General features: G+C 48.4%; 1 protein-coding gene across 3 annotated transcripts in view; it reads left to right on the top strand.

Annotated features, from left to right (window-relative positions):
• SLC24A3 (solute carrier family 24 member 3) overlaps positions 1-12,596 on the top strand; it is a 456,403-nt gene that overhangs the window by 326,430 nt on the left and 117,377 nt on the right. For all 3 annotated transcript variants that reach the window (XM_046678076.1, XM_046678077.1, XM_046678075.1), the window contains 3 exons: positions 5,552-5,626; positions 8,754-8,838; positions 9,212-9,315. In XM_046678076.1, the coding sequence (XP_046534032.1) occupies positions 5,552-5,626; positions 8,754-8,838; positions 9,212-9,315 (264 nt within the window). The remainder of the gene's footprint in view (positions 1-5,551; positions 5,627-8,753; positions 8,839-9,211; positions 9,316-12,596) is intronic.

The following is a 12,596-nucleotide window of genomic DNA, read 5'->3' as shown; positions in this document are numbered from 1 at the left end:
AGAAGGGGATTTGGGGCCTGGCAGAGGTTAGAGGAATAGATGCTCCTCAAATAGAGCGCAGACAGTCCTCTTCCTGAGAGGCTGTGTGGGGTGGTGGTTAGGAGCACAGACTCAAGGAGACAGGTCACCTGGGTTTGAATCCTGCCTCCGCCACCTATAAGCTGTGTGACCTGAGCCAAGTCACTGAGCATGATTCCCACCTGCGAGGCTGGAGTATGCCCGTTGCTCTGTCCTGCAGCCATCGTGAGGGTTAATGGAGAATGTGTGTGCCTGGCACCTGGTGAGTGCCCTGTAAGGCCCACGTGGGCCTCAGCCCAACTGCATAAACCTGTCTCCAGAACCCTCCTTTAGTGGCTGTTGAGGGGAAGTGGCAGTTATCTTCCCACTTCCTTGAGAAACTGATGGCCAAAAGAAATAGATGACTTCTTCAAGGCCTCAGGAACCAGTCTCTCAGAGTGAGAGGCATCTGGAGTAAGGAGAGAAGAGAGAAAGAAGGAAGAGGATGTGGGGGAAACTGAAGCATTCTTCCCCCACTGAAGTATTTCTCCAGAAATGGCAAATCTCTCATTTCTGAGGCTCCAAAACAGTGACCCTAGTGCAGTGACCTCCAAGAACAGTGATCAGCCATGGGCCTCATCTGGGCATCACGAAACTCCTTTCAAGCGACATAATTATGGGATTTATGCTAATGGAGCAGGTGCATTAACATATACTCATTTCCTTTAGCATTTGAGTCCCTGCAAGAGAAACCTTTTCAGTTAGCTGTGAACTTCTAAAGACCTGCAGAGTGCCAACTGACAAAATGACCCTGGGGTGGGACTAAGGGAGAGAATCCCCCTAGACTTTTGGAAGACAGTTGTTTCTGCTAGTGGCCCGTCTGGATTTCACGCTGCATTTCATTCCTTCTGCAGCCTCCCTTAACCCACTTCCCTCTTGTTTTAATTTGGGCTCTCCCAGAAGCAGCCCCTGCGACAAGCATTGTCAGTGGTGATTTGTGGGTGGAGGGAAATAGCGGTATGAGGAGTGAGACAGGGAGGAGAACGCTGCTAATAAAAGGTGTATGGTTGCAACACTGTGGGCACCTGAAGCTTAATTCAGCTGGGAAACCCAGGGAGACAGCAGAGAGTTACCCCACCCAGGGGGCGAGGGAGCTGGGGTACTGATACATAGCTCCTGTCAGTCACTGTTTGAGGCTCCCCAGGCAGCATGAATGCCCCAGCACTTCTTGACTGCTTTGTGTAAGATTAAATCGAAAGTTTTCAAACAAATTGAGGCAGATTCTGACATTTGGAAGGCAGTGGAGCTCTCTTAATTGACCAGGCCTGAAGAATATGGTAGGACCAGGGGGGCGCCGAAAGCCATCTGCTACCTTTTTCTTCCCTGCAACCCAGCCCCCCAAATTCTCTAGGTCAGAACCCTGGTCTGGCTGTGAGGCTCAGCATTTCTCTCTCTAGTCGCTAAAGACAGTGAGTGTTTCCAGAAGAACAATGTCCATACTGGTAGCAGAATCCGAGAGTGGGCCTAGTAGAATATGAGAGTGGGTTAGTCAGTCTCTCCATGGCATCAAGGGGCCATTAGATACCAAGCCCATAATGGGGAAAGATGATTTTTTTAAAAAATAACTTTTTTTTTCCCCAAGTCTATCCATAGATAATCACTTGAAACTATGACAAAGACAAGGAAAAAGGAAGATCTTTTTTGGTGATTATTCAAACCATATTCCCTGGGAGATTTAGAACAATTTCCACAATGGATAGGATTCTATAAATCTTCCCTAGGAATTGCTTCTCTGGCACCACCTTCTTTGAAATTAAAGACAGGGCCACACGGGTGCAGATGATGTAGTGAAAGCAAGTTATCTAGGAAAACCACTGACTACAGATGCCACGTAAAATAGTGGGTTAGTGTTGGGCCATGTGGACGCATTTGCCCTCAGAATTTAGAAGTCCTTATGTATATCGGTGTTTCAGCTAGAGCCCATTCACCTCCATGAAGCCACAGGCCACAAAGGTTTCCTGTTACCTTAGGTATTTTTCAGTTTAACCACCTTCACCAAATTTTCTAGTTTTATTGTCTCAATCAACCTCTGAAATTGCCTGATGAGATAGTATTTATCTTTCAAAATCCCAGTTCAATAGCCACTTTTTCCACGAAGCTTTCTCAGACCTCCTTCACTACCCTTGCCCCGAAGAATGAATCTTCTGTACCCCATGTCAGTCAGGGAGGCACATGGCGGCAAGTATAGAAACCCCAACTAATGGCAACTGGTCTGGGAACTGAAGCCAGTAACTCCCTGCCTCCCACAGGGGCGGAAAGAATTAAGTGATACAGTCCTTGTAAAGTACCTCCAGCGTGCCTGAATTCCTGGCCCACAAATCGTGGCATATCATTAATAGTATTATATTATTGTTGTTATTGTCAATGATACTATTATATCCTTTAGAAAGATAGGAATGGTCAAATTATTCCAAGAAGCCCTCACTCTCTGAAATATTCAGAACGGTGATATTGATGGTGCCGTCAACATCAGTAGGCTCTCTGCGTCTTAGTTTGACTTTGTATGTTTGTTTTGGTCCTTTGTTCTGTTTTGTTTTTGTTTTCTTAGTAGTAGTAGTAGACATTTTTTTGAGGGGTCTTAGGTTCATAGCAAAATTGAGCAGAAGTACAAATGTCCCCTTGCCAGCCCCCCGACATGCACAGTCCCCACCCCCCCACCAATATCTTGTTCTGTTTTGTTTGTTTTTCCAGAGAGTTAGGGCAGAGTTTCTTGCAAGCAAAGTGGCAGGCCCGCCCTCAGATGCCAGGAGGTGCCTTGCAGCTGGAAAGGAGCCCCATGGTTTGGCAGGCCCCTCGCATGTCCAGAAGAGTTTTGCCACAGGGTGTCTGACTTGGGTGGGCGTCCCCACCTCACACTGCCTTGTGCACAGGAAGTAACGTGGCTCTCAGTAGCCATCACCCTTGCAAGCACGGAGAGCCTGGCATGGCTATTCGTGTCTCGTTCTGGTCCGAGCATCGATATTGCAGGTGTTGGATGGAGCTTCTTGCCTTGAAACAGGATCACTATGTAATATTGGAACATAGTCTTAGAGAGATGGTTTATGGACTTCTGAGCCACGTTGGGGGTTTCAGTGAGTTGACTATGTCAGCTGTGGACAGCTTATTTAGTTCTTGGTTAATCCACAAATGTGGAACTCTGTATTCCAATTACTGCATTTGCCTGTCCTTTCAAAGTTAATGATAAAACCTGCATATCATTGGATCAGCCAGGTTATACAACAAGAGAGGATTGGAGACCATTGCAATTTGGGAATGTGTATCTGACTCATCCACAAACGTATAGAATACAGCATTAATTTTTTTCAGTTGACATTTTCTAAAAAATAAACACCCCACAGGCAAATAATTTTGTACAGATTATGAGTAGACCGAGAAATAAGAAGTTCTATTTAAGGCTTTTCTGCATGCCAGGCTCCCCAGCTCCTCAGAGATTAAAAAAGTGTAAGACAGAGTCCTTACCACTCACATCTTCTACCACCTACAAAAATCACACAATAAACACAAATTCGAGGTGGACAAATCAGAAAATACAGACAGAAACTATAAAATACAGATATAGTCATTCCAACCTAGGGAGAAACTATTTTGATTTATGGCCTTACAAACTCTTATATGCAAATATGTGTGTGTGCGTGCACTCATATACATAGATAATTTAGCAAAAAAGAGATTATACACTATTTTATAACATTTTTCATTTAGCGGTGTATCGTAAATATCTTTCCTTGTCTCTAAATATGATTTACATAATACCTTTTAAAAGCATTTCATTGAATGATGATCCTAGTTTATATAAGTCATCCTCTATGGTATATTTTCTTAGGTTTTGATAATTTATTATAGTCAGCATTCTGGAATGAATATTCCTGGTGCATATGTTTTTGTGCCCTGTCTGATATTCCACAGAATCAAGTGTTAAGACACACTTTAGGATCTTACAATCTGGTTGAAGGGATCAAACACATGTGAAAAAGAAAACCAGTTTATAAAGGGAGGGAGGGGTGTCTGGTGCAACAGCCCAGAGTCAAAGGGCAGAGAGACCATTTCATACTTGGGTTGCTACAGAAGGCTTCATGAAGGACAGTTGCGAGTGTCAGAAACTCAACTCAAATAAGCGTAAGTGTAAAAGGCATATTATTGGCTCATGAAATTGGAAAGTCCACTTTGGTTTCAGACTGAAACTCCAGTCAAACTGGCCTATTTGCCAGTGTGTTATACTATGAAGTCGAGAGGCAGGGTGGGCTCTAGCACCACGTGATCAATGGCTCAGTGATGTCATTAAGTTGACTCAGGGTCAACTTCAGCTCATGTCAGATTTCCCTCAGTGTGGCTGCCAGTGGCAATCAGGACACCCAGCTTTCCTGTCTGCAGCCAGCACTGGAGGGTGAGACATGGCTCCCTCTGGCAAGGACTATAAAGTCTTTCCTGCCCTCTGATTGGGCAGCCTAGGTCATGTGCCCACCCCTGAACCAATAGCCATCACTGGGGAATAGTACACACTGATTGGCCAATCATTATCAGCTCCTGGAGGAAAGGGTGGGGTCACCTTCCACATGGGGTGTGGTGGATATTTGGACAAAACTGGGGTCCCATGATGAAGAAGTGGGGATGGGTGCTGGGTGATCAACAAACAATGGAATCCAAATAAAATTTCATTAATTAAAGAAGAAATATAAAGTTAGGTAAGTAGAGAAGTCATCAGAATTCCAGAGGATACGCTGACCAAAGATGTGGCAGCGAGATTGCAGAGGCTGTCCTGCAGGGAACAGGAGGGTGCACAAGCTCAGCTGGAATGGGATGGGTTATATAAACTGGGATCATCATTCAATGAAATGCTGGTAAAAGGTATTATGTAAATCCATACTTAGAGACAAGGAAAGATATTTACGATACACTGCTAAATGAAAAATGTTATTCACTTATTTATTCCTTCATTGCACTTATATTTATTGAGTACCTACTATGTACCAGGCCTTGTGCTGAGTACTGGGGATAAATGAGATAATGTTCATATCCTCCTGGACTTCTAGTGGGGGAGATAGACAACAAACAAATTAATTTAATACCTAATATGTCAAAAACAAAGCAGGATAAGGGGGATAGAAAGAAACAGGAGGGAGGGGAGTCCAAGGCCTCTTGCTTAGATGGACATTAAACCAGGGACCTAAAGGAATGATCGAGCAAGCCACAGTGATCTGGGGGGAGCATGTTCTGGGCAGAGGGAATGGCAGAGTACAAAGGCCCTGGGGCAGGTGTCTGTGACATGTTTGGGAAACAAGGAGGATGAGGGGGAGAGTTGTAAGCAGTGCGGTCAGCGTGGAGTGGTGAGGTCAGGTAGGTCCTCGCAGGCATTGCAAAGACTTTGTGCTTAACTCTGAGTAAGATGGTGAACTCCTCATACCAGAGGATGTCATTGAAGCAGAGGGTGGCTGGACCCTCACCCTAGTGGCTTTGCCCTGACTCTGACTTTAACTCCTTCTCTCCTCTCTTCCAGGCCATGTACATGTTCTACGCACTGGCCATCGTGTGTGATGACTTCTTCGTCCCCTCTTTGGAAAAGATCTGTGAGGTAGGTGCCTCGTATTCTCAGCGTGTCTGAGCCAGGCACTGGTACTGCTCCAGCCTCCTCCCCCAAGGTCCTTAGGAGCCCTCCACGCAACCAGGGTGGCAATGCCAGGCGCCAGCGTGCTTCAGAGGGATAGCCCATATGAGCATAACCACTCCATCAGGCTGCTTAGAATCTCCGGATCCTGGTCCACAGTCGGGCTTTAAGGCATATGACCAGCTCTCCCTGCTCCATTTGGCCATAACACAAGGTGCTATTTGTGTTCGGCTCCCATCTTCTTTCTCTTTTAAATCCTGCTCCTCCTTTCTCCCTGTCACTTCCTCTGTCTCCTCCTCTGGATCCTTCTGCCCCCGTAACCCGCCTCTGGTGACTCGTGGGGGCCCCGCAGAGTGGAAATCCTCACCATACATCTCCGTCACCCTTCCTCTTTCTGTGTATGTACAGAGATGCTCCAAGCAGACGCCTGAAAGGCAAGGAGATGAGAGGATGGGCCGCAGAGACCAGGAAAGGGACTCTGTTTGCTATCAGACCTGTGAACGCCAGGCTGAATCAAGTCAAATCCCTTTCATCAGAAAATATCCAGCATATCTAGAACTCTTTCATTCTCTTGCCGCTTTCATCTCTTGTCTGTTTTGAAATGTAGTTCCCTTTATCTGGAAGCTTTCTATTTTATTTTATTTTAATTCAGAATCCCATTTCAGAAAGGATCTCTTCCAGACACACCTCCCGTGGGGAACTCGAGTTCTTTATGTAGTTCTCAGACTTTGTCATCCCTCCCCTTTCCTCCCTCCCTCCCCTCAAGTGTCTGATCCACAAGGTCTTGGGGGGCAGAGGGGAACAGAAGATGCATTTCTGTTAAGTTCCCAGGTGATGCTGAGGCCATTGGTCTGGAAACCACACTTTGAGAACCACTAACTTAAGCAGATGCTTCTACATCCTGGAAGTCTCTTCGTTCTGTGTACTTGAAAAAATAGGAGCACTGATCCGCAATAACCCCGGAGAGGCCCGCGAGCGGCTTCCTCTGTACCGCGGAAGTAGCAGAAGGAGAGTGAGTGCGCTCGTGTCTGACATGGACAGTGGGCAAGTGTGGAAGCCTTTGTCAAAGTGAGGACACCTGAGGACAGGGTCGCCTTATGCGGCAGGGGAGGAAACGCTGAAGCACCCGAAATTGGGGCCATTTGTGATCTCTGAAATACCACCATTTGGTGGTTTATTCTACGTGCAAAGCAAGCTACTCTCTGTCTTTCCCACACATATTTTTTAACTAGCAAAGCCTCTGTTCTAGAAGTGTACGTATAATTGTCAGATGGGTTCCTCTCAACTGAGGAAGCCCACAGAACCTGCAAGCACGCCCCCTTGAGGAGGAAACAAGATGAAAGGCAGTGTGGGCCTTGCTGCCAGGGGCTGGGTTCTAGGCGCTGAGCTGCTCCAGAGTGAGATGCACAGGGGGCTGGCTGAGGAGCCGGGGGGTGGGAGAGTGCAGCGAGAGAAAAGGGAGAGAGAGATTGCTTCGTCCAGGGGATCGGGGAGGGCTCCTGCAGGGGCAGGATTGGAGCAGCCTTGGAGGGAGGGTCTCAGCGGCAACAAGTTTCAAGGGAGGATATTTGAGCAGAGAAGAGTCTGAGCCATAGAGCCAAGGGGGAGAAGCCGGAGCTGAAATCATCGTGAAGGGAGCCTAGGGCGTCAGGAGTCAGTGCTACGGAGGGAGCTTGGGAGGCTTTGAGGACCATGTGCTTGTAGATGGAAGGAGCCCAGAGACAGGAAGACAGACCCCCTAGCTGGTGACTAAGCGTCCAGTGCAATGTTGCCAGGACCAAAGTGAATTAGGGGAGAAAAAGGAAGGAATGTAAGGAGGTATGGAGGAAGAAGCAAACTGAGTGGATGAAGGAGAAAGAGACAAACTGGAGATGAGCCAAGGTGTGGACTCCACAACCAGTGCCCCAGCAGGGAGCCGGAGCTGGAGCAGAGACAGCGGTGCTGGCTCACAGCTCAGGGCCAGTCTTGGCAAACCACCCATGGAGCATGAACTCTTAATTAGATTATCTTCTTGCAGACTCCCTGCGCTGGAGGGACAAGATGCCCCAGGCGTCCCTCCAGCCACACCTTTCAACTTGAGGCATCAGTACTTCTATCTTAGGGTCTTCTCAGAACCCTGTGTGAAGTTTAGCTGTTCAGTCAAGATCAAGGGAACCCAGGATTCCAGGTCAAAAGGCTCAGTTAGGGCTCCTGCGGCAGCTCCTGACTGAGCAGTGGCCTACGCCGAGGCCGTGCTGCCCCTCCATGGCTGAGCAAGGAAGTGCAGCTGCTGGTGCCCCAGGGAAGATGGAAGATCTCCTTCAAGACTGACATCTCCTAGCTGGGGTGCCAGGAGGGAACCAGCTATTTCCTGCCAGCCAGCAGCTTGCTTTCTGGGTCGTGACTGAATGCCGAAAAGCTGAGCATGCTAGCCAGCCTCTACTGTGCACTTGTCTTCTTGCAAATCACTTTTTGGATTAACGAACAGGGTTACCTGGAGAGCTCGTTGTGTAGAGTGTCCTGGCAGGGCTTTTCCTCACTTTCTACTCAGTCGCAACTCCACCCCCACTCTCCCTACAGGGGTTTCAAGACAGCATGGAGGAGGGGGGCAGGTTTCAGGAAGGTGACTCCCCACCCCCAGCCTCCATAGCCTCCTAGAATCAATGCTCGCAGACGGATTACCATGAGCCTAATTCAGCCTGAGATCCACGGTATTGAAAAAAATCAGGATATTTTGCATAAAAATGTGAATTTGGGTATCTCTTAAAAAATAAGCATGTGGCAGCACTAAGGGAACTGAGCAGTGCTGCCTTTAGAAAGGAGGTGAACGCCCCCCACGCCTCACTCCTGCCTGCTCCACTTCTCCCTGTTATCTGTGTGGCCCCTGGGAACATTGGGTTGGGGATCCCTAGATCTTATCAAGAGCCCCCTCCGTGAGCCTGCCCCTTGAGGAGGATGGCAAGAGGAGCCATGGCCCAGCGGGGGCTGGGGCAGGAGTGGCTGAGCTCTGGGAGGAAGAGGAGGAAGGGGACTGAGCCTGGGACCTCAGGGGTCACGGTCATCTCTGTTTCTGGGAGAATCTCAACTCACCGTATTTGTCCTCGCTCCTCTGCAGCGCCTGCACCTCAGTGAAGATGTGGCCGGGGCCACGTTCATGGCGGCAGGCAGTTCCGCCCCAGAGCTGTTCACATCAGTCATAGGTAGGTGCCAACCTGGGGAACGTCTCAGCCTTGCCCTCTCGAGGGGACCAGGGCTCTGGGGACAGATGGCCTGCCAGCAGGTTGTCTAACAGGCAGTGAGAATCTCCAGGCCCCAAGGAGCAGAACAGCAGCCTCCTGCCCCGCTGTAGTTGCTGTTGCTATTTCATTAAAGTGATGCTTTTACTTTGCATGAAGGTGCCAATGCTGCAGTGGGACAGTTTCCCCAGTGCAGATTAGAAAGCTCTCTCCAATCCTTGGCTGTTTCCTGCTGATCTTGAGAAGTGTGGAACTTAGCACCTGTGAAAGCTCCCCGCACCCACCTTGGAATGCAGCTGGCCACAATGGCCAGGCTGACACTGGGTCTGTGTTTCAGGCGTCTTCATCACCAAGGGCGACGTGGGAGTAGGGACCATCGTGGGCTCAGCAGTATTCAATATCCTGTGTATCATCGGTGTCTGTGGGCTCTTCGCCGGGCAGGTAAGAGTGACGGCAGAATGTGGCATCTGGGGAGTGGTGGCGTGGAGGTGGGGCAGGGGCCTGTCCGGCAGGAGCACAGCCAGCGTGGGGCCCGTGGGCTGGGGTCACGGTGCCATGGGATCTCACAGCCCGGGAGGCTGGCCCAACTGGAACTGGAAGTTGTCAGGCACCACTATTTGGTCTCCATGTTGGTGGGATGCACAGTAGCCTGGTCCATGTGAGCCATCAACCAGCCTGAAGATGCAGGCTAGGAATCTGAAGGTGTCGCCTTCATTTCGATGTGTTACTGATCTGAACTGGAATGACCTATAACAATTTTAGGTATGCTTTTCCTCAGTGGAAAGAGAGTAAATAAAGGAGAGAGAGACAAGAAATGACACAGATTTCTTTCTGCTAAAAACAGTTTGGAGTTGTCACAGTTTAAGACCCAATCCTTCCTTTTCTACAGTGATCAAGCATTTTTCTTACATGTTCCCTTTAGCTTGCTTTTGGTTCATGAGGGTCTTTGCGTGCCTGTATTTTATCTGTGGAGACTATCCCACTGCCAAGGGGTATCATGGGTCCTTGTCCTTTATGAATGCTGGTGTCTGTTTTGGAAAGTCATGGGAAGACACCTGGAAGTCGCCGAGTGTGAGGCTGCCTGGCAGCCTGGACGTTACAGGGCACCCAAGGGTTTGCAGCCATCCTGTTGGCTCTGATGTCCTAGTTCCCTCATAGGAATTTATTCAGAAACAACGTGATCCTGAGCTCTCTGTCCAATCATCCAGGGCTCTGAGTGTCTTCTAGGAAAAGTGACTTCTCAAAGCTTGTTGACGGCGCTCCACTTGCAGTATCGAGGAAGCTGGGGATCCTAACCAGCTCCCTCCCTGTGGAGGAGGCAGGGGCCTGCTGGAAGCGGTGGGTTGGTTTGGAAGGCTGAGGAAAGCTCCTGTGAACCCTCCCTCACATCCTCTCCCAGCCCCTCCGTCATTCAGTCCTCCGGCAGGGGCCCCTGATGCCGCCCGTCTCTCTAAGGCTGACTAGAGTCTCTCAGGCAGGACGCGCTTGGGCACCCAGTGCTGTTCCCCACTGCCCACTTTTTACTTCCATCATCTTCGTGCTTATCGATTTGTCCAGGTTACCTGCTGGGTTCGTTGCTTCTGGGTGACAGGCAGAGAGACACCTGATCTCATCAGGAATAGGCTCCAGAGCCCACAGGTGGACGGTTACTTCTGAGAAGAGGCTTCTGTACAGCTGCGTCCATACGTGGGGGTTGAGTTCTGCCCCACTTGCTAGACTGAATGTTTTATTTTTTCTCACCCTTTTGGTCCCTTATCTCTTTCTTAGATTTTGTGGACCCATGATACGGTGTTTTTTAGATCTCCTATAAATGCGGTTAGTACCAAAAAAAGAAAAAAAGAAATGAGTGTCTGTCTTTGCCTTTGGCGCTATTTGCACTTCCCAGGCTCTCGTCTCTGTTGGCCACCTTCTCGTTGTCTTCCAGAGATGAACAGGCACATCCTACAGAAGAGCTGTTGCTGTTAGCTCTCTCTTAATTAGCATTGTCACCATTAGCAGTATGATTATTAGCCTGGCCATTATCAGTGTTGTCATTAGTTCAGTCATTTGTACCTGAAGCTTGATGCAAAGGCGACCCTAAAGAGGGAGAAATGATGTAAAGAAATGAAACAAATGACTGGGAAACATCTAGTAAATGTCATGCAACTAATTACATATGAAGTGGCTTGAATGCTTTTGGATTTCATAATTTATTAGCAATGCAATTAATCACTGGCTTGGTTAGAACAGCTGCATTAAAGACAAATTGCTTCCTGAACTTTACCAAGTGCTGCCATCAGTCACTCTACCTCCTCTGGAAGGTCTTTGCCGAGTTCATGTCACGACTCTGAATGATCGTGGAGAAAGGTACCCCCCATGATGATGTTAGAAGTAGCCCACGTGATGTTTCTGGGGGCCAGCCCTGCTTTCTGTCTTTCCTTGTCCCGTGCCCACTTGGAGAGTTCCAAAGCCATCCAGCTCTCTTCTTCAGGGCTTTGTAGAATCCATGAAGTCTTTGCAGAGGGAGAAAAATGATGTTTTGGAAAGAACATGAGCCCAGGAATCAGACTGGCCTGGGCTTGAGTCCTGACTCTGCCATTTGCTGGCTGTGGAGCCTTGGGGGAAGTCCTTCATCTCCCTCAGCCTGGAGTGGGTATAAGCGCACCTGCCTCCCACGTCACCGGCGGGATGAAACATAACGTGTTCAGCATTAAACAGCACCTGGCCCACGTCGTACGTGCTCAGTAAAGTGAGACACAATTATCAGCTCTCAGAAGAATAACGATCCCTGGGATCCTCCTCTCCAAATTCTACCCTAGGCTGCTGTGATCATTTGACCAAACACTTGGTAGAACTCACTCGCTAATAGTAGGACGGCTGCAGGATGCCCAGTGTGGAGGCAAGGGAGGGTCGGGGAGGTCTTCTAAGTGAAAATCAAAGTAGGGAAGTGTTGATAGAAGGATGATCTCGGGGGACTGGTCCTTGCCTCTGCGCTGTCTGATCAGTGGGCGGAAAAGAAAGATCAGTAAGAAACGCACACTGCCTTAAATCTTGAGAAGCCGTCCCAGGGCGGTGGAGCCGGAGCAGTGTAACATTATAGCAGAGGGTGGATATTGGGAACTGAACTGATTAATAAATCCAATCATGGCTCTCACTTAGCATTGTTATTTATGTCGCTCCGCACTTTCCTTTGGCTGGAGAATTACCAGCGAGTGCCGGTGGGCCTCTCTCGAATGTGTTCCGGCGTGAAGGGCTGCTCGTGACCAAGTCTGTTACCCATCTGAAATTAAAGTAATTAAGCCACAAGGTTTGAGTTCCTGTCTCAATTAGGGTTTTGATGAATTCGAGGTAATTAAACGTCTGCGGTATTTGCAGTCTGCAGACAGACCTGGGCTTTGGTGCTCGCCTAAGGTACTCTGGGGAGTTTTATGGGACAAGAAGGAAATTGCTTCTTACAAAGTGGCTTATCTAGTGCTTCTTGGCATGCCTGCAGGACGTTTACAGGCTGTGGCCCTACAAGTTTCCTTTATTTAAAAACAAAAAATAAAAAGAATGAAGTGAGAATATCAAGCTCTAATGCAACTTGCTAATGTATTTCGGATATTGTATTGAAAGAACTTCATGCCAGTTCTGTAAGACATCATACCGATTATTTAAATCCTCCATCCAGAGCACGTTAAGCTTTAAAGACATAACCACAAACAGATAGTAAATAGTGTGACCACGTCCCGGATTAGGACTTT

The sequence above is a fragment of the Equus quagga genome, chromosome 12, assembly GCF_021613505.1.
Source record: "Equus quagga isolate Etosha38 chromosome 12, UCLA_HA_Equagga_1.0, whole genome shotgun sequence".
Lineage (NCBI taxonomy): Eukaryota > Metazoa > Chordata > Mammalia > Perissodactyla > Equidae > Equus > Equus quagga.
The sequence above is the reverse complement of the archived record's forward strand: the minus strand, read 5'-3'. Positions and strand labels throughout refer to the sequence as shown.